The 27323-nt window shown below is 42.9% G+C and overlaps 1 protein-coding gene across 8 annotated transcripts in view; it reads left to right on the forward strand.

Annotated features, from left to right (window-relative positions):
- The first annotated feature begins 4361 nt into the window (after positions 1–4361).
- Positions 4362–27323, forward strand: part of gpatch8 (G patch domain containing 8) — a 212368-nt gene continuing 189406 nt past the window's right edge. For 2 of the 8 annotated variants that reach the window (XM_038778722.1, XM_038778717.1), the window contains exon 1: positions 4411–4520. Coding sequence is in view for 1 of the 8 variants with exons in the window: in XM_038778715.1 (XP_038634643.1) it covers positions 4476–4520 (45 nt within the window). In the remaining 7 variants the exon portion in view is untranslated. Of the gene's footprint in view, positions 4521–27323 lie in introns of all 8 variants that reach the window. The other 6 variants (XM_038778716.1, XM_038778728.1, XM_038778715.1 and 3 more) reach the window with 5 other exon arrangements.

A 27323-nucleotide genomic window follows, 5' to 3' on the forward strand; every position in this document is an offset into this window, starting at 1 on the left:
AACCGGAACACAAATGTATGGACAATACTGGAGGTCGAGGACAAATGTGAACGGTGCCAGGTAGGCTTGGCAACCAGGCCCACATGTTCAGGTTTTGCCGCAGACACATTTGGTATGGGTCAGCCTTTTTTGAGGCTATAACCAAGAATATGGGGAGTGAGAGTGGAGTCATGCCTACTAGTCGCGGTCTTTGGGGTTTCGGAGCTGCCAGAGCACTTAATGGGAGAGGGGCAGGCGCCCTAACCTTTGCCTGCTTTATCGCCCACCAAATACTCCTGCTTGGCTCACAATCAGGCACCTGAGGCCACAGACTGGTTGTCCAACCTGGTAGAGTTTCACAAATTAGAAAAAATAAAATATGTCATTCAGGGATGGAAGGAAGACTTCCACAACATGTGGAAGTTATTCACCAGCCTATTCCAAGGCCTGATTGTGACCAGCAACGAATAAGCAAGGGGGCAGGGGGTGGGTGGGGGGGGGGGGGGGGGGGGGGGGGGGGAGGCAGGACCAAACCGGACAATATAGAGAGGGGTGGGGAGGTGGGGGAAGGAAGGGAGTGGGGGATAGGAGGGGTGGGAAAGATGCAAAGGCAAACACAGGGCAGGCAGGACATGGGAGCCAGAAGGGACAATGGGCGAAGGCATACATGGGGAGGCCACAGCAGCAAACCTGAAGCACGCACGGCCAACGCCAAACACGCTCTCCCCTTCCCTGGTGCATTCTAGTACCAGGGACAGCAGGGGTGTAAACATGAAAGTACAGTTGTGACACCAATTCCCAGGGGCTCAAAAACAGGGGTCCCCGATTCCTGTCGACGGGTCCATTTGCAGGATGGTATAAAGATTTGCCTGTCCCTCAATGTTTCCATTTGTATATCCATTTTGTTGATTTTTCTTCTTGTTAGTGTGTTATCAATTACAAATGTCACTGTAAATAATTGTGAAACTGTAAATAATTGTGAAACCAATTAAAGCATTTAAAAAAAAGTAATACCAGTGTAGACCATCGAGAAAAGGGGTGATAGGTGAATGGCATTTTGTGTAAGTTTAGACATGGGCAGCAGAGTTTCAAGTTCATGGTGGATGAATTTGAGAGGCTGGACAGGAGGGGTAAGAATAGTTGCACCTAGGGGTAATAAAAGCATAGATTCGGGCTTCCGCAGCAGAAGAGCCGATGAGAGCCAGAGTAAGGCAATATTACAGGCATGGAACAAGGCAGTTGTAGTGATGGCTAGATATTTAGTTGAAAGTTCATCTCAGGGTCAAATATAACCCCAAGGTTTCGAACAATCCACTTCAGCCTCTGACAGTTACCAGGCGGAGTGATGGAGCCAGTGGCAAGAGGAATTAGTGGTGGGGAACAAAGAAAAAAGCTTCAGCCTCACCAGTATTTAATTGGAGGAGATTTCTTCTTATCCAGTATTGGACATCAGACAGTGCAGATAAGCAACTTTGCAATTTAGTGACAGTGGAAGAGTCAAAAGCCTCCTTGTGAACCCTGTTCTGCGCCTGGACAATCTTGCCATAAACAGGTCCTGGTAGTGGATAACCGAGGGTGTCGTCCGACCTGACTGTCTACCACTGCTACCTTCATGGAGAGGGAGCATGCCGTGTCCAAGGGCACCATCAAGGTCTTCCATGCCCAGTGGATTCCGTAGGGTCTGCGGCACTTTATCAATGCTTTTAATCGCATTTTGGTTTGATGTTATAAGTTTCAATTGCGATTTTGTTTAAGGTAGTATCTCTTTAATGAGCTGCCCCTTTTACTTTGTCCTTCAGTTTATTGAATTTAGTTTAATTGTTTTCCATCAAATTAGTTGGGAGAGTCAAAAGAGGTGGGAGTCTTGTAAAATTGGGTTTTGTGAACAGACATGTGCACATTGACATTGTCCTTTTAGATGATGTTGCCAAGCGGCATCGTGTAGATGACAAATAGAATGGAGCCAATAGTTCCTTGGGGGACTCCAGAGGTAATGGTGTGTGAATAGGAAGAGAAGCCATTGATGGCAATTCTCAGCTAGATAAAAATGGAACCAGGCAAGTGCAGTTCCACCCAGCTGGCCAATGATGGAGTGACAAGGAGGTTGGTACAATCAATTGTGTTAGAGGCTGCGGACAAGTTAAGAAAGATGGAGAGGGATAGTTTGCTTTTGGCACAGTCATATAGGATGTAATTTGTGATTTGATAAGTGTCTTTTCAGTGCTGTGGTAGGATCATAAACATGGTTGAAGGGATTCAAACATGAGAGGCAACAAAACAAATAATTTGGAGTGGGAAGGGAGGTTGATGTAGGACAGTTGTTTGCAAGGATGAAGGGCCAAAGGGTTGTTTTTTGGGAAGGGTAATGACAACAGTGTACTAGATGGCAAGAGGTACAAAACCTGAAGCGAGAGAACTGTCAACAATATCAGTTAGCAAAGGAGCCAGGAAGAGGAGCTGGATTAGTGAATAATGTAATGGCTGAGAGAGGAGGACTGGAGTCTGATGGACCGGATCAGCTTGGAGAAGTTATGAAGGGATATAGGAGATGGGGATTCAGGGCTGAGTGCATGGTGGGATGGGGCTAACCATTAACGGAAGTTTGACACTGGGCTTGAGGGAGGAAGGGATTTGGCAGAGGCAACTGTTTGGATGGTTTCAATCTTGATGCCAAAGAAATCCATGATTGCTTAGGATGTGTGAGCTATGGGAGAGCGGTAGACGAGCTGCCGAAGGAGATTTATTGGCTGCTCTGGGCCTGGTTTTAATAGATCCAAGGGCAGAGCCAAACATGTGATGGTGGAATATTTGGTTGAAGAAGGCAATTCAAGGAGGTAGATTTAAATGGAATGGTCAATTGTTGGACCCTGTGCAAATGAAAGGAGGGATTATGCTCTTTGTTCACAGTCAAAAAGATAATCGTAAAGATTTTGATAAAGGTGGTTTTGGGAAGTCAGCAACGGGGATTCAAACAGGAAGTTATGGCAGAGACAAGCATGGAGTCCGGGAGCCAATATTGCATTGAAAACCTTAGAGGAAGGAAACTTAAGAAGAAGGTACAAGATCTATATTCAGAGTCACAGAGGACGCTGGAAAAATGCAGCAGGTCTGCTAGCATCTATGAGAAAAAGTTAACATTTTGAGTCCTTAGACTCTTCTTCAGGGGGGGCAGCAGGGTAGCATGGTGGTTAGCATAAATGCTTCACAGCTCCAGGGTCCCAGGTTCGATTCCCGGCTGGGTCACTGTCTGTGTGGAGTCTGCACGTCCTCCCCCTGTGTGCGTGGGTTTCCTCCGGGTGCTCCGGTTTCCTCCCACAGTCCAAAGATGTGCGGGTTAGGTGGATTGGCCATGATAAATTGCCCGTAGTGTCCTAATAAAAGTAAGGTTAAGGGGGGGTTGTTGGGTTACGGATATAGGGTGGATACGTGGGTTTGAGTAGGGTGATCATGGCTCGGCACAACATTGAGGGCCGAAGAGCCTGTTCTGTGCTGTACTGTTCTATGTTCTATGAAAGGGAGGGGGGGGGGGTGCAAGATGTTGGAACATGTAGAAACTGCAACAGAAAAGTAGCAATTTTAAGAACAAAGACAGATGGCCTGGTGTGTGTGTGTGTGTGTGGGGGGGGTGGGGTCATCATTGTATTGAGGCAATATGTGTGTGTGATATTTTACAAAGGGGGTTTAAGATGGAGGAGAAAGATCAAAATCTAAAGTTGACTAACCATTTTCAGAGAGGTTGGTAAAGGACGAAATACAGAAGAGGCATGTTTTCTTTGAAACCATCAAGTAATTTCCCTGTTATTTCCTCTAGTGAATCATGTGATATGTTCTCCCGCTTCTTCATTTCCCCCTACAATCAAACACAAAGGTTGGCTATGGGTCACTTCCTATTCGGCTTATTCCCAGCACAACACATTTTAAAAGAACAATTGCTGTTCCACCCAGATTGGAAGCATTGCTGAAAATTAAATATTGCGGTGCGAGTCAATTATTCTTTTCGGAACCTTGGCCACACCAAATAATAGATAAAGGGAAATAATCAAATTACAAAATTCTGCAACATGCACTTCGCGGTAGGAAAGCAAGACAGAACGAGGGACCCTTGGTCAGCATCCTCAGTGTGCAAAGATGCTCGGCATGGAGCTGCGGGAAACTATTGCACTACGGCTCTTCTTGCACCGCTACACGCCATTTCTGCAACAGCAGCGAGGCCTCCAACCTCGACAAGCGAGTGGATGGACTACAACTCCCAGCGCGAGGTGCAGACTCCGGGAGCTGTCAATCACGCGGTCACGTGGCGGGCGCCGGCCCGGGTTTCCCCCTGGTGACAGCGCTGGGGTGGCCGGCACGTCAATCAGGCGCCGTCGCCGTCGCAACGCGGTTCACGCGCAGAGGAGGAGGAGGAGGAGGAGGGCGGAGACTTTGGAGGGAAGAGCGGAGCGAGCGACAGGAGGTTGGGCGAGGAATTGTTCGAGAGGAAAACAAGTGTCGGCAAAATGGCTGACAAATTCGCTCGGTTCAATGAAGATCGGGATTTCCAGGTAAGGGAGGGGATGGCAAATGGAGGCGATGGGGATGTCTCTTGTCTCCTCCCGGGGAAGGAGGCCCCGCTTGACGGACCGGGCCTAACTGGGAGGGCGAGGAGACCGGAGGGCCCGCTTGTCATTGACGGCTCCGGGGGCCGTCCTGTCCTGCGCCTTGCTCGCTGCCGACTCCACCACCACCACCACTCTCTCTGCAGTGCAGAGGCCTGCAGTCAGTCCAGGGGACGATAACCCTCACCCCTCCCTGCCCTGGCTCTTAACCCCTCACCCCCGTCCCACCGCCTTCAGTCACATTGTCAGCTCCGAGGAGGCTGGAGGGAGGGAGGTAATTTCATTTTAAAAGCCTGGGTCTGTGCCTGAATGCTGCTCACCGCCGTCATTGTGCAACATTCAGATGGGATGGGCAGACCTGCACCCCAAGAGAGTTTGCTTTTCAAGCTCATCTCTGCTTTGACTGGCAGGAATCCATATGATCGGCGACGAGGCATCATTTTCTTCATAGGCTAGGGTGAAATATTAAGCTAAAACATTTGTATGATCTATTATCCATTGCAATTGTATTATTGAGAACTGAGTGCATGTTACTCTTTGTCGCATAACACTGCACTGGAAATTGTTTTTTTTGGGCTCTCTTATTGATTCTGCCATGCAGTAACATGCAGTGATGCTCGCTATTGATATCCTTGATATGAATATGTTAGTGAAGTCAACTTTCTCTTACACCGTAGGAGTGTGGTGGAGGGCCAGAAGAATGGAGTGCAATTCATTCAAATTAACTGTTGTGGTTCTGTGTAAAGTTATATTTTATTTTCTATTGTAGAAGAAGAACTGCAATATTTTTCTGTGGTAGCTTACCATAAGGTTTTCCAACTCAAGTGGGCAAGGGAGCAGACAACCTTTGGAGCTGTGGGCATTTCCGCAAGTACTTGCTATGCTGATCAGTGATTAGATCTTGCAGGATTATCTGGGGGAGGGGAGAGAAAATGAAATAATATAAATTGAACGGTGTCATTTTTCTCTTGCTAGTGCCTAGCTAATGGTAGTGCCTAGCTACCATTTGTTAGCATAGGTAACATTTCAATTTGGGGTTTTGTGCCTGAGAGTCAACTGTCGGGTTAATTGGTGAGCATTTCTGAATAGAATTAAATCCATGTAGCTCAGAATACTGTACTAATATGGTGCCTCTTTCAATTTAAATGCCTCTGGATTGTGTCTTGGATTGTCTTGGAGTAAAAAAATGTAAACATTTTGCACAAACAAATATATTTTTGGAAATTGTATTTATTGTACGTCACTATTAATAAACATGGACATGGAGCTTAATAAAATGACGTACAGCTTGCTGGATGACATTGGCTTATTTTCTATACTTATTCTCAATGCACCTCTGTGGATGGTACAAAAAAATCCCCAGTATAATGAGACAGATCCATTCACTTGTGCTGCTGGGCCTAATTCACAGTATCGTCATTTAGCTTCTTTCTGCCATTGGTTGTAACAGCCAAAATGGGACTTTTTTGTCCCAAGAACATGCTCAGTCTTTTGAAAAAAATTCTCTTTACTGGAAAGAAAATAGAAGTCATTTAAAAAAAAAATTACTCAAGTGTCTGGTGAAATCGTGATGTACCCGAGTCCCTAAACACTGCTATATTTGTCTTCTGTGTTATGAGACTTCACCCTCAGAGATGGTCTTTGTATTTGATATTTATTTATTTTCTCCCCTGCTTTCGGAAGGGCACTTTTAAGATCCGTTTGGAACAAGGGGAAGGATAAAAATTGATTTTAGCTCCTACAAATCCAGTAGTTTTATCGTGTTAGTTTGGAACCCAAATGCTCACTTGATAGTTCTATTTACGTTTCTTTTAGAGGGTTGCACTATATCAGGACAATCCTTCAAGTGGAAAACAGTTGATTTTCCTTGACCATTACATATTTTCTTCTTTTTCCAACTGAGTGGGCTGCAGTTCAACTGGTTCCACTCTTTTATCTTTGAATTATAACCAGAGAATTTGCAGTGGCTTCTGTCCACTCCCACTCATCACCTAAGGAGTCCTACAAGGATCTATCTTTGGCCTGCTCCTATTTCTCATTTTGTATGATGCAACAGTGGCTACACTTCAGGAATGTTTTACTGACTGTAAATTGCTTTGGGACATCATTTGAAAGTCATGAAAGGCACTATATAGATGCAAGTCTTTCTTTCTATGATGCCCATTGGTGACATAATTCAAAGAAAAAATGTCCAGTTCCTTGTGACACCCAGCACTATTATTCTGGATCCTTCCACCGTTGCTGTGTTGCCAGAATGCTCATCTGACTTTCAGTTTTGGGTACGTAGAAACATATATAGAAAATAGAAGCAGCAGGCAGCCATTCCGCCCTTCACACCTGCTCCACCATTTATTATGATCATGGCTGATCATCAAGTTCAATACCCTGATCCCGCCTTTCCCCCTGCCATATACTTTGATACCTTTAGTGCAAGACCTTTATCTAATTCCTTCTTGAAATAACATGCTTTCGCCTCAACTACTTTCTGTGGTAATGAATTCCACCCTCTGGGTGAAGAAATTTTTCCTTGCCTCAGCCCTAAAAGGTATACCCCTTATCCTCAACTATGACCCCTACCTGGTTCTGGAATCCCCCACCATCACTAACATTGAATGTATCGAACCCCTGCACTGCAGAAGGATGCCATTCAGCCATCGAGTCTGCACCGGCCCTTGGAAAAAGCACCCTACCTAGGACCACACCCCTACCCTATTCCCCCTAACCGGCAATTTAGCATGGCCAATCCACTAATCTGCACAATTCTGGACTGTGGGAGGAAACCAGAGCACCCAGAGGAAATCTATACAGACTCTGGGAGAACATGCAAACTCCGCACAGTCACCCAAGGCAGGAATTGAACCCTGGTGCTGTGAGGCAGCAGTGCTAACCATTGTGCCACTGGGAATTGGGAACATTATTTTTGGATCTACTTAGCAAGAACGCCCTTCCTCAAATAAGGACACCAAAACTGAACACGCTACTCTAGTTGTGGCCTCACCAATGTCTTATACAATTGCAGTAAAACATTCCTTTTCCTATACCCAAATCCTATCGCTATGAAGGCCCACATACTATTTGCCTTCTCTACTGCACTAATGCCTACACTAATACCTGCACGCTTACTTTCAGCGACTGACGCACGAGGACACCAAGGTCTCACTGAATATCCACCTCTCTCAATTTACACCCATTCAAATAACTTGCCTTCCTATTTTTGCTGCTGAAGCGGATAACCTCACATTTATCCACATTATACTGCATCTACCATGCGTATGCCCTCCCACTCTCTACCTAAATCTCTCTGAAGCATCTCTGCATCCTCCTCAGAGCTTACCCTTCCACCCGACTTTATATCATCTGCAAATTTGGAGATAATACATTTTGTTCCATCGTCCAAACCATTAATATAGAGTGAACAGTTGGGGTCCTAGCACAGATCCCTGTGGTACCCCAACTAGTCACTGCCTGCCAATCAGAAAAAGACCCACTATTCCAACTTTTTGCTTCCCTATCTGCTGACCTTTCTATCCATCTCAAGACACTACCTGCAATCCCATGCGCTTTAACTCTACATTGTAATCTGCTATGTTAGACCTTGTTGAACGCCTTCTGAAAGTCTAACTAAACCACATCACCAGTTCTCCCTGGTCCACTCTAGTTATGTCTTGAAAGAATTACAGAAGGACATAATTGCTTGGCAGAGGAGGTTTACAAGACCTCCTCTGGGCTAGAGAAGTGTAGTTATGAGGAGAGATTGGATATTGGGGTTATTTTTCTTTCCTTTGGAGGAACAAAGAAGGCTGAGGTGTGACTTAATTGATGTGTACAAAATTTAGGGGAAGAGATATCCAGGACAGGATAAAATTGTTTCCCTGGTGGACAATTCTACAACCAGGGGACATAGATTCAAGATAGGTGGCAGAAGGTACATGAGGAAGAACTTTTTTATGCAGAGGGTAGTGGGAGTCTGGAATTCGCTGCCTGAGTTGGTGGTGGAGGCAGAGACCCTAAACTCTTGCAAGTACCTGGATCTGCACCTTAAGCAGTGTAAAATACAGGGCTCTGGACCGGGTGCAGGAAGGTAGGATTAGAACGAGCACTTGGGTGTCCTCGGGCTGACATGGTGCAGATGGGCTGAATGGTGGCCTTCTGTGCTGTAACTTTTCTATCATTCTATAACCCTAGTAGATTTGAGAAACATGATTTCCATTTCGTAAATCCATGCTGACTTTGATTATACCACTGCTTTCCAAATGCTGTTCTATGAAATCCTTGATAATGGACTTTAGCAACTTCCCCACTACCGACGTTGTGCTCATTGAACAACAAAGAACAAAGAAAATTACAGCACAGGAACAGGCCCTTTGGCCCTCCCAGCCTGCGCCGATCCAGATCCTTTATCTAAACCTGTCTCCTATTTTCCTATGATCTATAGTTTTCTCTCTACCTCCCTTTTTTGAATAGCGGGGTTATATTAGCTACCCTCCAATCTGTAGGAACCATTCCAGATTCCAAAGAATTTTGGAAAATGACCACGAATGGATCTACTATTTCTAGCGCCACTTCCTTAAGTACTCTGGGATGAAGATCATCAAGCCGTGGAGGTTTGTCTGCCTTCAATCCCATTAATTTGTTCCCCCCCCCCCCATCTTTGCAAATTTAACCCTGTCCAACAATCCTCTCCTCCATTCCCCTGACCCTGGCATTGCCCCCCCCACCGCCACCACGACGTCCGTGGGTGACTGTGTGGAGTTTCCACAATCTTCCCATGTCTTAGGGCTACCACCCACAGATGTGCAGGTTCGGTGGAGTGGCCATGCTAAAGTGCCCGTTAGTGTCCAAAACTGTGTAGGTTAGGTTACCGGTTTGGGGCAGGGGACTGGGCCTAGGTATAGTGCTCTTTCGGAGGGTTAGTGCAGACTCGATGGGCCAATAGGCATCTTTCTGCAATGTAGGGAATCCATGATTCTGATTGTAATTTTTGGTATTGTATAGGTGGGAATGGAGGACATTTATACGTGTTAAGATGCACGATCGTGGGTTACGCTATGGGAGGTAGAGTCAATTCCCTGCATCCACATGATCATAGAATCATAGAATTTACAGTGCAGAAGGAGGCCATTCGGCCCATCGAGTCTAAACCGGTCCTGAAAGAGCACCCTACCTAAACCCACACCACCCTATCCCAGGAATCCCCACCGAACTTGTGGACACTCTGGGGCAATTTAGCGTGACCAATCCACCTAACCTGCACATCTTTCGACTGTGGGAAGAAACCAGAGCACCCGGAGGAAACCCACGTGGACACAGGGAGAACATGCAGACTCCACACGGACAGTGACCCTAGCCGGGAATCGAACCCGAGTCCCTGGCACTGTGAAGCAACAGTGCTAACCACTGTGCTACCGTGCTGCCCCTGGTTAAAGAAGGGCATAATTTGATGACGGCCCATGCAAAATTGTGCATCTTTTCCTTGGAATTAGTGGTGAGAGGATCTTTTTTATTTTTTCTATGGAAATACAATGCAGCATCTATAATATTTAGTGAAGTTAACATGCCTTCTGAATAAAGCTTCATTTGATGATAAGTACCAGAGCATAAATTGCATAACTACCAAATGATGGGTAGTAAGTTCATTGCATTGCATTCAGTGCATTCAGTCTTCTGCATATTCATCAACCGGACTTCACTGTTCACAGTATCATTTGAGCTCCTTGATAGAAATTCTATCTAGTAAATCATTCCCACCTATCAGTTGTCCTTCATTATTATACAGCCACCTATGAGCAATGACTATCTGATGTACTCAATAGATTGTGTTCTATAATCAGTCTGACGTAGCAAGTGTATCGTATATCCCTTTGGATTCTATCACCAAACACGCAAATGCTGTGCCTCTTGTCTTGTCTTGGAACTTGAAATTGTTGCAACTGGGTTTTATTCAGCTGGACTGGCACTCCCAATCCTAACTAAAGATTTCTTGTACTAATTAGAACTGATTTGCTCTCAATAAACATTTGATTGAATTCCTAGTGTGTTGGTATCTGGGATGCACAAGGATCCTCATGAGCATTTTTCTGTCTCAATTAGTTCCCATGTTGGAATTGTACCAGTTCAAGTTGACTTGCACTGCTTTTCTCTGTACTCAGTTAAATTCTGGATTTACAGGGTTGTATTTACTCAGTGGGTAGGATTTTTGGCTCTGATTACGGGTAGGCACAAGTTCACTCCTGGATTTCAGCACTTAATCTAGGCTGATGCTTCATTGTCTGGGTGCTGCGTTGATGCCTTTCAGGTGAAATGATAAGCAGATACAATATATCCCTGTTACAGCTGGATGCAAAAGACCCTGTAGGACTTGCTGTAGAAGAGCATTTAGTTGTCCTGATGTTTAGGCCAACATTGCCCCTTAAATCAACATCACCAAAACAAGTTAAATGGTAGCTTGTTTCACTTTTCCTGGGAGGTGGTCTGGGAAATTTGCTACTGCAGTTGTTTACTGCTTACAGTAAGAAAGGTAATTGATTGTGAGGTGCTTTGGGATCTCCTGTGGATATGGAAGGTGCAAAAAAAAAAAAAAAAAATTATTTGTATGCCCCATTTTCACACTGCAATCTTGTCATATCTGCTTGGGGAGTGTTCCAGATTTTAAAACAAAATAATTCATGGGCGTCGCTGGCTGAGCCAGCATTTATTGCCTATCCCTGAGGACATTCAAGAGTCAACCACAGTGATTGGATCTGGATTCACCTACAGGTTAGACTAGGTAAGGACGACAGATTTCCTTCCCTAAAGGACATTAGTCAACCACATTTATTTTTACGACAATCGACAATGGTTTCTTGGTCATCTTTAAACTTTTAATTCCAGAGTTTTATCAAATTCAAATGTTACCATCTACATGGTGGGATTCGAACCCTCCTCCCCAGAGCATTATTACTCTGGGTCTCTGTATTTCTGCTCCAGCGACAATACCACTGGCCTCTAAATTTCCTGTGGTTTGCAGAATTAAGATAACTGCAGTGGAAGGCCTTGGGGTATCTCATGGTAATTGTACTAAATCTGCTTATACTCTACGGAATTAATATTTCAAATCTACATGACCAGCTCAACATATGTAAGCATAACATTTTGGAATGACTAAATACATTTAAAACACAGATTTCTATTCACAAAAAAAAACCTTTTCTTCCTATGATGTGGAGATGCCAGCGTTGGACTGGGGTGAGCACAGTAAGAAGTCTTACAACAACAGGTTAAAGTCCAACACGTTTGTTTCAAATCACTAGCTTTTGGAGAACTGCTCCTTCCTCAGGTGAATTCAACTGAGGAAGGAGCAGTGCTCCAAAAGCTAGTGATTTGAAACAAACCTGTTGGACTTTAACCTGGTGTTGTAAGACTTCTTGCTTTTCTTCCTAGTTCTCTCTCCTTAAATATGGAATTTTAATTCTGCAGGCATTGGCAGCTCTCCTGTGCCTCACCATGTGGCTGTTCCATTTGAGCCTTCACAATTAGCTTTAGCAGGTTATTTGATGAAGCAATGGTTTCTAACAACTTGATGCAACAATACCTGAGCAATTCAGACTCTAGGTTGAGCCCTGGCTTTAGTTTTCCTCTCATAATTCTTTCTCTCCGCCCCCAACGTGAAGACACTTGGTTCACAGGTGTGAACAGCTAATTGAGTACAGGTGGGGATTGAACCAGCAATCTCCTGTGTGTTTTCTTGATCCGTTGGGCCTTGAGCTAAATTTGAGATTTGAATTTAAAATAAAGTGCACTTCGTTGCTGCTGTTTTGAGAGCCATTGTTGATTTTCCAGTGAAATAAGACCATTCATCAGTCATGTTTTGAATTTATCACTTAATTAAATGGTGGAAAAATGGACCACATAAATTCATGGTTTCAGACTGCAGCTCTTGTATTTTCTGAGGAGAAATTTGATTTGAAGATTGAACAAAAGATATTGAAAGTTTACCATCTGTTCATTTATGGGCGAAGAGGCTTAGGTTTTAAACTTCTAATTGTGCAAAATCTGACCATAATTTATACCTTGTGTCCATTATTAAATTGAAGTGGATCCTTAACTTAATTGCAGTGTTAATGCAAGTCTAATTATGATAATAAAGATTATTATTATGTATGACAGTTAGGCTCTTTGAAAAATAAATTTACTTTCCTCATGTAAATCTAATGTATTCTTAGAATTTTGAGGTGGAACATTTCCTGACTCATGTTAAGGAATTATTTGGGTTGTGTTCATCACAAACATAATCTTATGGAGGGGAAGAGGCCTGGGGGAATACATTTTGAGTGATTGCTAAAAACAAAGCTTCAAGACTTGGTACAGCAGAATTGTGTTTTTCCATTATTTTGTGCTTCAATATGACAAATATTGGGAATTTTGAGAACCAATATTTTTTTATTGCAACCTGATCGAAATTTGCAATGCACATTTTCCAGTTTTGGGACCAATTTCAAAAAATATCATTCATCGTCTCATTTTAAAAGCAAATCTTACCATTTCCTGTTGAGCATTTCAATTTTCATTAAGGTACAGGGGAAGTGAAAACAAGTTTTCGGTCCCGGGTCACTGTCCGTATGGAGTTTACACATTCTCTCCCACAATCCAAAGATGTGCAGTAGGTGGATTGGCCATGCTAAATTGCTCCTCAACTGGGAAAAACATAATTGGGTACTTTATATTTAAAAATATGTGTGACATCGACCCCCTACCCTTGCAGAGCCCCAGGCACCTCTTGATTCCTTGAGGTCTAAAGTTCCTAGCTTGGAAACCATATGGTAATCTTTACTAGTGTCACAAGTAGACTTGCATTAACACTGCAGCGAAGCTCAATATCTCTAATTAAGTATTCTGTATTTAAAAATATCCACATGAAAACTAGTTGTGCCACAACTTTTAAGAAAGCCAAATGCAAAAAAGGTGCAAATGTGCCCCTAGAGGCATGTGGAATAATACCTTCTGCCCTTACATACAGAGAGTAATGAGGTAAACCGGCTCTGCTCAATCAAACCAAAACTGTTTTGAAACCCTCTCAAATTACATCTTGTAAATTTACTCAGTATTGCAAAATGTTCATATTTTTAAGGTATCATTGCCAGCATATTAGTAAAATTGAATAATGAACATGCAACATTTTTCTGCCATGTTCGCTGGAACTGTAATTAGAACCCCCGGTATGATTATAGGACTTGTCTTCTGAAAAGTAGGCTGTGCCTGCAGAGAACACTTTGTGTAACACTAGGTGAGATAGCACTTTAAGGTGATGAATTAAGTATGTCACAGAAGAGATACACATATTATATTGAAATATTAATTATTTTGGAATGTTTCTGAAAGTGCATTTGTACTAAAATGTTAAATACGCCAAATGACAACATTGCTGTTCAGAAGAGTGAATAAAGAGACGTTTCTCATTAAAATTTTGTGCAATTAAATTGCGAAATATATATAGAAGTTGCATTTTTCTGTCAAGTGCACTGTCGCAAAATTAATCACAACTAGTTATTTTCTGTGGTTTGTAACAGTAAAACATAAAAAAGGAGAAAAAGTACTTCAACTTCATCTATATTAATTGATTAATTCAATGCAAATTGAAACATCTTTGAAAGTTTTCACGGAAGCTTAACATGTTACTCGTGTGTGAACTTATTAACCTATAATATTATATGGGTATTTAAAATAGAACAAGGCCAAGCTTATGTAGTTACTTTTAGAAACCCAAGCAATTGCATTTGGCCATCAATGCTGTCAGAATTTTGTCATGCTGCATGTCATTTTGATTTACTGAGTCCTGTGCTTCCTAGATTTTTCTTTTGGGAAGATCATGTTTTGGTAAAGTAAGCGCAATGGGAGAGTCATTTGCTTCCTTTCCTGCAAACTTTGTTTAATCAATAGATAGACAAAAACTATTTCTTGCATGCAAGCTATGAATTAGAAAAACTGCATTTGAAAATAAGTAACATCAAAGTCTGAAAATCTTGAGGAATAATACCGCACACATTAAATTCTAACATTTTGAAATTCTGGGTGGCAAAGTTTTAAATCATTTGTAATTACGTTTTAGGAAGTAAGTTGCAAAATATTTGAATCTGCTCATTTTAAAATCTTTGAAACCCCCACTTGTGCCTTCGATATCTTCAAGAAGGTCCCACCTTCTCAACCGTGTCCCTCGCCTGAGGTGTGGTTAAATCAACATCTGTCAATTCTCAAACGGAAGAGCAGCCTATGGTCCTCTGGGACTGTAGCGAGATTTACTTGAATATTCCAATGCTTTCTGGCTTGTCTCCTACATTCTACACTCTGTAAGCTTGGGCTCAACCAAGACTCTGTTGCCCACAATTTAACTTGGAGCAAGTTCTGTTGCCCTATAAACCCCTATGCTTCATGGCCTATATTGGCTTTTAAAATCTCTTATCTGTACACCACTGATTTTAATTGTTTCAACATTGGCTACATCTTCAGTTGCGGGGCGGCATGTGGCGCTGTGGTTAGCACTGGGACTGCGGCGCTGAGGACCCCGGTTCGAATCCTGGCCCTGGGACACTGTCCGTGTGGAGTTTTCACATTCTCCCATGTCTGCGTGTGTTTCACCCCCACAACCCAATGATGTGCATGTTAGGTGGATTAGCCACGCTAAATTGCCCCTTAATTTGAAAAAGAAATAATTGTGTACTCTAAATTTATTTAAAAATCATCTTCAGTTGCCTGGACCCCAAGCTCTGGAATTCGCTCCCTGCACCTCTGTCACTCAATGACAACAACACTTGTATATAGTGCCGTTACCAGAATTAAGCATCCTCGGGTGCTTCACAGGACAAAGTATCACACTGAGCCACATAATGAGATATTAGGTCAGATGTCCAAAAGCTTGGTTAAAGAGCTGTGTTTTACAACGTGTCTTAAACAATGAAAGAGAGGTGTAGAGATGTTGGGAGGGAATTCCAGAGCTTGGGGACTAGGCAACCTAAGGCACTGCCACCAACGGTGACCAGTTATGATTGAGAATGTACAAGTAGTTAGAATCAGACGAGGGCCGATATCTGGGATGGTTATGAGGTTGGAGGAGATTACAAGGATGGGGAGGGACAAAACGATGGAAGGATCTGAAATCCAGGATGAGAATTTTAAAGTCACGATGATGTTTGACCAGGAGCTAACACAGGCTATCAAGCATAGAGTTAATAGGGGAATGAGACCTGCTGCAAGTTCAGGCATGTACAGCACAATTTTGGATGAGCTGAAGTTTACAGAGGGTTGAATGTGCGAGACCAGCTGGAGTGCATTGGAGTGATCATACCTGGGGGTAACAAAAGGCACGGAAGAAAGTTTCAACAGCAGATGAGCTGAGACAGGTGATGTTGAGCGATTGCTATGGAAGTAGAAATAGGCAGTCTTGGTGATGTCACGAATATAAGGAGAGAAGTTCATCTCCGGATTAGTTGCAACACCCAAGTTTGCGAACAGACTGGCTTTATCTCATACAGTTGCCAGGGAGAGGGATGGAATCGCTATTGGGGAATGGAATTTGGAATGGGGACTGAAAGTAATGGCTTTTGTCTTTGCAATTTTTAACTGCAGGAAAATGGTCCCTATCCATTACTGGGTCTCTACTTCACTTTCCTTCTTTAAGGCACTGCTTAAAACCTACTCCTCTTAGGTTTTTGGCAACCTGATCTAATTCTTCTGGTGTGGCTCGATGTCGTATTTTGTCTAATGCTCCTGTGAAGCACCTTTGGACAAATAGGAAGGAGAATTGGGAAGGGAGATCAATTGGGGAGTATGGAATGAGGCACTGCGTAGGGTAAATGGGATCTCCTCCTATGCAAGGATGAGTGATACAGTTTAAGGTGGTGCACAGGGTGCATATGACTCTGGCAAGAATGAGCGGATTCTTCCAGGGGGTAGCAGATGAGTGTGAGGTGTGGGCAGGGGCCAGCGAATCACACACGCATGTTTTGGGGTTGTGAAAAATTGGGAAGTTTCTGGGCAGGAGTGTTCATGGTCCGAGATAGGGTACTGGGGAGGAGGTGGACCCGGACCCTTTGGTGGCGATATTTGGGGTTTCAGAGAAGCTGGCGCGCATGGAGTGGAGGAAGGCAGATGTTGTGGTTTTCACCTCTCTGATTGCACAGTGGCGAATTTTACTGGAGTTTACTGGCATTGCCACCAGGGCTATCGGCTTGGTTGGGTGACCTGTACGACTTTCTGTGGTTGGTGAAGATAAAGTACGAGTTAAGGGGCTCTGCAGAGGGGTTTGAGAACAGACGGGGGTTGTTTGTGACCATGCTTGAGAAGATGTTTGTCGTGGGGGGGTGGGGTGTGTAAAAAGGGGAAACAATTTGCATAGACTGCATTGTTGATTGCTGGGAAGTATGTTTCCCGAGGTGGTTATTTGTTGGAACATGTTTTGTACATGTTTGTAATAAAATACATTTAAAAAGTGAACCACCATGGGACATTTTATTACATGAGAGTTGATATAAGTATAAGTTGTTGTGGTTTAACAGATTTGGCTTTAGTGCCAGCCTGTAATTAGATTTGTAATAGCCTCAGTCAAAAACACGGGCTGTTTTCTGGATTACATTAACCGGTTGAGCAGTTATGTTCCATCTATCAACATAAGGTGCTCTGTAAATGCTGCTGGGAAGTGTTTTCTGTGACACAGTTTTGCAAAATGTGCAGTACAGTTGCAGCCAAACTGTATGGATTAAAGCCTTTGATTTTGGTGGGTGCAATCTCTTTATTTAAAATATTTTTTTGAAGCATTTTCATAACAACAAACAAAAGCAACCAAATAATTTTCTAAAGTACCAACTCCCACCCCGTTCTCACATCCCACCTTCCCCATTTTAACCCCCTTAACCTCCACCCCCGCTGACCCCTCAGACCTTAAAGAAATCAATAAATGGCTTCCACCTCTGGGTGAACCCATCCACTGACCCCCTCAAGATGAACTTGACCTTCTCCAGCCTCAGGAATTCAGCGAGGTCGCTCAATCATACCCCGTGCAATCTCTACGAGATAGTTTGGCTCCAATACAGCTACAATCTGTGCTAGCAAATTTGTTACATTTAATAAAGTTGAAAAATTTACAAGTAACATCTCAACTTTAGATGTCTGTGTTTCTGTTCCTTGTTGGTTTTTGGAGCTGCTAATTTCATTGTTCAGGATTGGCAGAGGCAACCAACCATCTTTTCAACCTACTGAGTGCCTCCGCCTGTCAATGTAGATTTACACCGTTTTTGCTTGTTTGAGAAGGTTGTTGCAGGTGCCGGGGTTTAGATATTTCAGTAAGCTCAGGGAAGGTGGTAAGAGAGGGGGAGGGGTGGCATTGTTAGTCAAGGACAGTATTACGGTGGCAGAAAGGACGTTTGATGAGGACTCGTCTACTGAGGTAGTATGTGCTGAGGTTAGAAACAGGAAAGGAGAGGTCACCCTGTTAACGGTTTTCTATAGGCCTCCGAAAAGTTCCAGATATGTAGAGGAAAGGATTGCATAGATCATTCTGGATAGGAACGAAAGTAACAGGGTAGTTGTTATGGGAGACTTTAACTTTCCAAATATTGACTGGAAACACTATAGTTCGAGTACTTTAGATGGGTCTGTTTTTGTCCAATGTGTGCAGGATAGTTTCCTGACGCAGTATGTAGATAGGCCAACGAGAGGCTAGGCCGTATTGGATTTGGTACTGGGTAATGAACCAGGACAGGTGTTAGATTTGGAGGTAGGTGAGCACTTTGGTGATAGTGACCACAATTCGATTACGTTTACTTTAGTGATGGAAAGGGATAGGTATATACCGCAGGGCAAGAGTTATATCTGGGGGAAAGGCAATTATGATGCGATGAGGCAAGACTTAGGATGAATCGGATGGAGAGGAAAGCTGCAGGGGATGGGCCACAGTGGAAATGTGGAGCATGTTCAAGGAACAGCTACTGCGTGTCCTTGATAAGTATGTACCTGTCAGGCACGGAGGAAGTGGTCGAGCGAGGGAACCGTGGTTTACTAAAGCAGTTGAAACACTTACCAAGAGGAGGAAGAAGGGGGCTTATGTAAAGATGAGACGTGAAGGTTCAGTTAGGGCTCTCGAGAGTTACAAGTTAGCTAGGAAGGATCTAAAGAGAGAGCTAAGAAGAGCCAGGAGGGGACATGAGAAGTCTTTGGTAGGTAGGATCAAGGATAATCCTAAAGCTTTCTATAGATATGACAGGAATAAAAGAATGACACGGGTAAGAGTAGGGCCACTCAAGGACAGTAGTGGGAAGTTGTGCATGGAGTCCGAGGAGATAGGAGAGGTGCTAAATGAATATTTTGCGTCAGTATTCACACAGGAAAAAGACAATGTTGTCGAGGAGAATACTGAGATACAGGCTACTAGACTAGAAGGGCTTGAGGTTCATAAGGAGGAGGTGTTAGTGATTCTGGAAAGTGTTAAAATAGATAAGTCCGCTGGGCCGGATGGGATTTATCCTAGGATTCTCTGGGAAGCTAGGGAGGAGATTGCTGAACCTTTGGCTTTGATCTTTAAGTCATCTTTGTCTACAAGAATAGTGACAGAAGACTAGAGGATAGCAAATGTCCCCTTGTTCAAGAAGGGGAGTAGAGACAACCCCAGTAACTATAGACCAGTGAGCCTTACTTCTGTGGGCAAAGTATTGGAAAGGTTTATAAGAGATAGGATGTATATTCATCGGGAAAGGAATAACTTGATTAGAGATAGTCAACATGGTTTTGTGAAGGGTAGGTCGTGCCTCACAAACCTTATTGAGTTCTTTGAGAAGGTGACCACACAGGTGGATGAGGGTAAAGCAGTTGATGTAGTGTATATGGATTTCAGTAAAGCGTTTGATAAGGTTCCACACAGTAGGCTATTGCAGAAAATACGGAGTATTGGTAGTGTGGATGAGCAGAGAGATCTCGGTGTCCATGTACATAGATCCCTGAAAGTTGCCACCCAGGTTGAGAGGGTTGTTAAGAAGGCGTACGGTGTGTTAGCTTTTATTGGTAAAGGAATTGAGTTTCGGAGCTATGAGGTCATGTTGCAGTTGTACAAAACTCTGGTGCGGCCACATTTGGAGTATTGCGTGCAGTTCTGGTCGCCGCATTATAGGAATGATGTGGAAGCATTGGAAAGGGTGCAGAAGAGATTTACCAGGATGTTGCCTGGTAGGGAGGGAAGATCTTATGAGGAAAGGCTGAGGGACTTAAGGCTGTTTTCGTTAGAGAGAAGAAGGTTAAGAGGTGACTTAATTGAGGCATACAAGATGATGAGAGGATTAGATAGGGTGGACAGTGAGAGCCTTTTTCCTCGGATGGTGATGTCTAGCACGAGCGGACATAGCTTTAAATTGAGGGGAGATAGATATAGGACAGATGTCAGAGGTAGGTTCTTTACTTGGAGAGTAGTAAGGGCGTGGAATGCCCTGCCTGCAACAGTAGTGGACTCGCCAACACTAAACACATTCAAATGGTCATTGGATAGACATATGGACGATAAGGGAATAAGGTAGATGGGCTTTAGAGGGGTTTCACGGGTCGGCGCAACATCGAGGGCCGAAGGGCCTGTACTGCGCTGTAAGTTCTATGTTAGTGCTCGAATAGCGAGCTGCAATTTGCTGCTGTATATGCACTATTGATAGTCATTTTCATACAGTGCAGGGAATAATTTGACAGTGAGAATTTTAGTTTTGAGATCTGCCTGCAAGTCAAAATGTGGTCACTGTAGTCAGGTTTTCGTGGTATGTTACCTCAATTGGACTACTGCACATCTGCAATTGAGTTTATTCATGTCTATCTGCCGTAAAACTGTGCATAACGAGATACAGAAATCTACCTTGCAATATAAATAGAACAGCTGCCATGCCAATGGGACCATGAGCAATATCTTGAAGCAATTTAGAATTAATGAGTTGATTCTTTGTTTTAAGTATTTTACATAAAATTCTCCAGGCAATTTTCATCCTTCTGGTGAGAATGCTTTTCAGCAAGTGGACTTTGCTTTGTAGTAACACTTACAACTGTGAGGTGTTAATTTTATGGACTAGTACTGCGTACAAAGCTGAATTAGAATTGCATTTGCATTTTTTGGGGAAAAGAAGCCTTTGTGCAGCATTTCTAGGTGCACGACTTCTGGAATCTGAGTCCTTATTGTATAAACATAAGTGGAACCCAGTTTGATTCAAGTGACAGATTTAGACATTAATTTGTCTGTTGCTTCTTTGCTGGTCACGTCATTTGTATTTAGTCCAGATGTTAGAGGACCAGGCCACATCTTATTTGATATGTTTCCGATATAAAGACACCTACAATTAGGAATACAAATCAACTCAGCAGGCACTGAGAATTCTAACAGAAACTTGCAATTATAATATATTTCAGCATAATTTCAAGTTCAACAAAACTAGTTGTTAAAAGATTGTTCATGAAATATTTTTGCTGAATTATTTGCATGCTAATTTCAATGCTTATTTATACTGTTTGTGGCAGTTATTTTTTTCTAATGATTTTTATTAAATTTCTTTTTGAATTAGAATAAGTTATGTTTGAAAGTTGAATAAATTATTTTGGGTGGGGTGGGGAAGAGAGAAGTCAAATATGTAGATATGGATGGGTTGTGGAGATTAGCAGTTTTACACATTTTTCTTATGAGAGCCATTAGCAAGTATTAGTTCCTGTGCAGATGCAGCTTGAAACTACTTGTGTTTCAGCAACGGAACGTCACATAACATCACATTCATGATGAAGGAAAATAATCAGATGGTCAAAATTCAGGATGGAAAGATTAATCAAGGATTTGTTAAAGACAAATTGTGTCTGACTAACATGATTGCATTCTTTGAGGGAACAGGTTAATGGATCAGTAGATGTGTTTATATAGACTTTTGGAAGGCATTCAATAAAGACTACATAGGTTTATTAAGATGGAAGCCCGTGCATGGGCTTAAAGAGAAAGTAGGGATACCGATACAAAATTGACTCAGTGACAGGAAGCTAAGAGTCGTGATAGATGGGTGTTTTTGTAGACTGGATGGTGGTTTGCAGTGATGCTCCTTACCCAAGATTCAGTTTGGAGTCTATTGCACTTATCAATTTTTTATGAATGATCTAGATGCGGGTGTAGGGAGCAGTATTATAAAGTTTGCAGGTGATTCAAGGCTTGACAGTGTAGTTAATAGTGAGGTGGATAGTTGTAGACTTAATGGTGAAATAAACAAATACGTGGCAGATGGAATTCAGTGCAGAGATGTTTGAAGTGATGCTCTTAGACCAACGTAGAAAAACAGTATCCTATAAATGGCAGTATTTTGAGATATGTGGATGAGGAGATAGCCCTTGGTGTCCATGTATGCACATCATTAAAGATGGCAGGGCATGTCGCTAACATGGCTAAAAAAGCACAGGGATTACTTGGATATATAAACAGAAACATAGGATATGAAAATAAAGACATCATGCTAGAACCTAAATTACTGATTGTGAATAATTCTGGGTACCAAACTTCAGAAAAGATGTTAAGGTCTTAAAAAGGGTTTCGGGGAGATTTACCCCTTATGTGAAGAGGTGAGAAAATTTAGCTTTGTTCTCTTTGAAGCAGGGAAGGTAATAGGTTTTTATAAAAAAGGGAATATTTTTCTTTATTTACTCTGAGACTTCAGGAAGGCTGTGAAGACATTGGAGAGAGATGCAGAAAAGATTTGTGAGACTGGTTCCAGGGATGACGGACTTCAGTTATGAAGATAAGTTGGAGAAATTAGGACTTCTTTCCTTGCATTAAAAGAGGCTCAGAGGAGATTAATAACGGCAATCATGAGTCTGGACAGAGCAGATGGGGAAAACTGCTCCCACTCATGCACAGGTCAAGAACGAGAGGGAACAGTTTTAAACTAATTGACAAAAGTACATGAAAAACATTTTCACGCAGTGAGTGATTAAAGTCTGCAACGCATTCCTTGGGTGCCTGGTAGAGGCAGGTTTAATTGAAACATTTAAAGGGGAATTAGACTATTATCTGAAGGGACAGAATGTGCAGTGTTACAGGGAGAAGGCGGGAGAATAGTACTAAGGGAATTGCTCATCTAAATTGCTGGTGCAGATGCAATGGACCAAATGGTTGTCTTCTACTCTGTAACAATTCTATGATTCTGCGATCATTGGCAAAAGTTGTAGAGGGGAGGCGACCAGAATTTTTTTCTCTGTTGTTGAAATTTGGAATGCTCTACCTGAAAAGTTGGTGGAAACTGATTTCATAATTTTAAAAGGAATTAGGCAGGCATTTGAGGATGAGGAACTTCGAGGGTTACGAGCAAAATATGGGAATGTGGACAAGAGCCAGCTCAAGCATTTTGTGTTCAACTTGTGAACCAGATGCTCCAATTGTGGACCAGAATGGAACACCTTGAATCTCAAGAGCACTAATCTAAGACAATGGACTAAGAAAGCATGAAGAATTTCTGCATTGTGCCAAACAGTGGAAATTGGTGAAAACTTCATTCATTTTATATCCAATCATCTGTTTTGTTTTCTACCAATAAATTAGTTTCATGAGCCTTTGTTGATTTTGATTTATTACTTGTACACATTTCTTGGCTTATTTATTTCCTATTACATTAGAATACTTGGCTTATTTATGTCCTACGTTACAAGGGGACATAAATTTAAGGTGAATGGTGGAAGATATAGGGAGGATGTCAGAGGTAGGTTATTTACCCAGAGAGCAGTGGGGGCATGGGATGCGTGTGGAAGTAGTTGAGTCGGAAACATTAGGGACCTTCAAGCGGCTATTGGATAGGTACATGGATTACGGTAGAATGCTGGGGTGTAGATTGATTTGTTCTTAATCTAGGACAAAAGTTCGGCACAACATTGTGGGCCGAAGGGCCTGTTCTGTGCTGTATTTTCTATGTTCTATATTACATTAGACTGATGTTTATCTCACAAAGCTGCCAAACCAATTCATATATCATTTCTATAATTTAAAAATGAAACTTAAGTTCCAGTGTTTTGGTGCAAACTTTCTAAAGAATTTGCAATGCATTTTCCTTTATCAGATTAAAAAATGTATAAATATTACTCGATCACTTTACCCCTCTAATTCAGATCCTGGTTGGTACATTCTAACATATGAATTAGGAGCAGGAGTAGGCCACTTGCTCCCTTGAGCCTGCTCCGCCATTCAGTAAGATCATGGTTAATTTGATTGTAACCTCCTGCCTACTCCATTAACCTTTCAGCCCCTTGATAATCATGAAACTATCTACCTCTGTCTGACTCTGCGCCACTGCCTTTTGAGGAGAGAGTCCCAAAGACACAGTATCCTCTTGAGAGAAAGCAATTCTCCTCATCTCTGCTTTAAATGGGAGACCCCTTATTTTTAAGTAGTGACCCCTAGTTCCAGATTCTCCCACAAGAGAAAACATCCTCTCCACATCTACCCTGTTAACATAGAACATGAACATAGAAAGTACAGTGCATAAGGAGGCCATTCGGCCCATCGGGTCTGCACCGACACACTTAAGCCCTCACTTCCACCCTATCCCCGCAACCCAATAACCCCTCCTAACCTTTTTTGGACACTAAGGGCAATTTATCATGGCCAATTCACCTAACCTGCACATCATTGGACTGTGGGAGGAAACCGGAGCACCCAGAGGAAACCCACGCAGACACGGGGAGAACGTGCAGACACCGCACAGACAGCGATCCAGCGGGTAATCGAATCTGGGACCCTGGCGCTGTGAAGCCACAGTGCTATCCACTTGTGCGACCGTGCTGCCCCAAGTTAAGACCCCTCAGGATCTTTTGTGTTTGGATCAAGTTGCCTCTTACTCTAAACTGTAGTGGATACACGCCTAGCCTGTCCAATCTTTCCTCATACGACAGCCCAGCCAATCCAGGTATTAGTCTAGTACAGTGATTTTCAGACTTCTTTGCCCAGGACACATTTTTTACCAACCAGCCATCTTGCACGAACCGTGCCGAGTTTTGCGACCCACCATTTTCGTTGTGACAGGTGAGCGAGTCTGCTTGGTCCTCACAATCTCACTATCTTTGTCATTTAGCGTTACATTTCTGCTAAGGACTTCAGCTGATGATTTAAGTTATCACTGCATCCTTTGAAAAAACATTAAGAAGTTTGTCCTCGAACTCGCCATGCTTAGTCTTCAAATGCCTTTGAATTTTAAGGGTTTTAACCTTTAATTTGCCAGTACTCCCCTGCATCTAACACACATGAGCTTTGCATCCTGATTTGCATTGGCACGATTAATAAACCCATACCTGAAGAAATCATCTGTAGACTGCTGATTTTAGCTTCTCAATGGGTTGTTCACCAGAGTCCCTGGAGCTCACACCAGCACTGCTGGAAGCTACAAAATGGAGGGATCGCTCCCATACCCAGAGCACGTGATATCAGTGTACGCGGTGTGTGACCTCTCTGTCCCCGCTTCTGGGGGGTGACTCCATCCAAATTTTAAAAGAATCTGCCGCTGGGTCAGCACGCTGGCATCAGCGGGAGGCGGTGTGCTTCGCTGGGCTCCGGGCCTGCGCATTGTTGAGGGGGCACGCATTCATGTGCCAGCCGGCATTCTGAAAGCCGGTCGCCACTGGCATTTTCAAAAGCCGGTTGCGGCATGTAGGCACTTCTTTCCGTGATTGGGATCGGCGCGACCGATAGCCCTGCGACCTACTTGACACCCACCGCGACCCACTCGCTGGTCACGACCCTGAGTTTGAAAATGACTGGTCTAGTAAACCGTGTGTGAATTGTTGCTTATTTATATTCTTCATTAAGGAAGGAGACTAGGATGGTACCAGTACTCCAGATGTAATCTCAGCAGTGTCCATAGAATCCCTAAAGTGCAGATTTAGGCCATGTGACCGTCATGTCTACATTGACCCTCTAAACGAGTACCCTATCTCGGACCACTCCCTCGCCCCAAGTTAAAGGTCCATACTTATACTTGATCACCAAGTGTAAATATAATTGGTTAAATGCACACTGAAACTAAATGTAAATTTAGCAGTGGGGTGCAAACTGAAATAGGAAGTATATTTTGGAGTATTGGGGTGCTTTTGTAAACAAATCCAGCAACATGCCTGAAAGAACAATAAGGAGAATGATCGGGTGACCGTTGTTTTGTGGTAGTGTCCCCTCCGCACCAAAATAACATTGTTTCTGTAATTGAAACAAAATAGTCCCTGGGGGTAAAAGAGAGAGTACGATAAGTTAACAAACTCTTGGTCAAAGAACAGGGTTTAAAGGAGAATTTTAAAGATTTTTTGGGAGGGAATTACAAGCTTTGGGCCAAGGTGACTGAAGGAAATGCACCAGTGGTGGGGTAAAGGTTGGGATAGATGCACAACAGGCCAGAGTCAGCGGAATAAAAAGGAGGAATTGTAGGGCAGGAGGATAGATACTGAAATGTAGAAGGGTGAGGCCATGATTGGATTTAAACTCGAGCATAAAAATTTAAAATTTATGATGATGGAACTGGGAGCTAGTATAACTTAGCGAGGAGAGGGGTGTTGGGTGTCTTAAATTTGAGCGAGTTAGCAAACGGGTAGATCAGCTGAAGTTTATTGGGGGTGGCCCAGAATGTGTTGGAATAGTGACGTCTGAACGTGACAAGAACGTGGAAGAGGGTCTCAGCAGATGGCTGAGGTAACAGTGGAGGTGGGATAGGTAGAGAGGATATTGTGTTAGAAGCTCAGCTTGGGTTGAATAAGAGTTGGAGAAGCTGAACTGGATATGTATGGAAATTGAATTTATGCCTATGAAAGTAGTCACCCTGTTTTTGGAGTAGTATAGTGGGGATTAAGTAGATGCGGGAGGAATGGGCCAAGGATATATATATATCCTGGAGGTAATATATTGGAAAGATGAGCTTTTTCTGGAGTTGTGTGATATGATTAAATAGATAAGGGTGGCATCAAATGAAGGTTTTCCCACTTAGCTAGATAACAAGTAAGAGACATTCAAAGAGATTCTGTTTGGCCATGTCGACGGTTGCAATAAAGGTAGAAATTATATTTATATCACATCTTTCACAACCTAGGATATCTGTGTTTTATGTCACTTTTTTGAATTTGAATCCAATGGGGTAGTTATTATTGTATCATAGGAACTGTGGCAACCAGTTTGCATGCAACAAAATCCTACCTAATCTCTTTCAGTGATTTTGGTTGAGGGCTAAATGTTGGCGAGGACATTCAGGAGAACTGCCCTGTTTCTCATATAATGCTGTGAGATTAGTTACATGCATCTCAGAGGGCAGACACTGTCTTTTAATGATTCATCTGAAATACAAAATCACCAACTGTGCAGCATTCCCTCAGTGCTGTGCTGAAGTGTCAGCTTGGATTATGTGCTCAAATTTCAGAAGTGGGACTTGAAACTCGCAATCTTTTGGCTAAGACAAGAGTATTACAGCTGAGGAAAATGAACCATGGTCACAGAACTGAATATGTTGTTTGTCATTTTGATTAGGTCATTTTAGTTTTGTAGCAAGGGCTGAAACGTGATTGGAATGACTTTGGAAGCTTATGGATTTGGGATGTGAAATGTTGAAGGACTTTGTAGAGGAAAGAGAGATGGAGGTAAGCTGGTAGTTTGCAAGAACGGAGGAATTGAGGCCGTGGTTTTGAGGGAGTTATGATTTTGAACAGGAAAGGGTCAGTGTCTGAGGAAATAGCATTATTTGCAGTGTGAGCTAGATGGGGGCCAGGATGGGG

The sequence above is a fragment of the Scyliorhinus canicula genome, chromosome 19 (genome assembly GCF_902713615.1).
Source record: "Scyliorhinus canicula chromosome 19, sScyCan1.1, whole genome shotgun sequence".
NCBI classification, from domain to species: domain Eukaryota; kingdom Metazoa; phylum Chordata; class Chondrichthyes; order Carcharhiniformes; family Scyliorhinidae; genus Scyliorhinus; species Scyliorhinus canicula.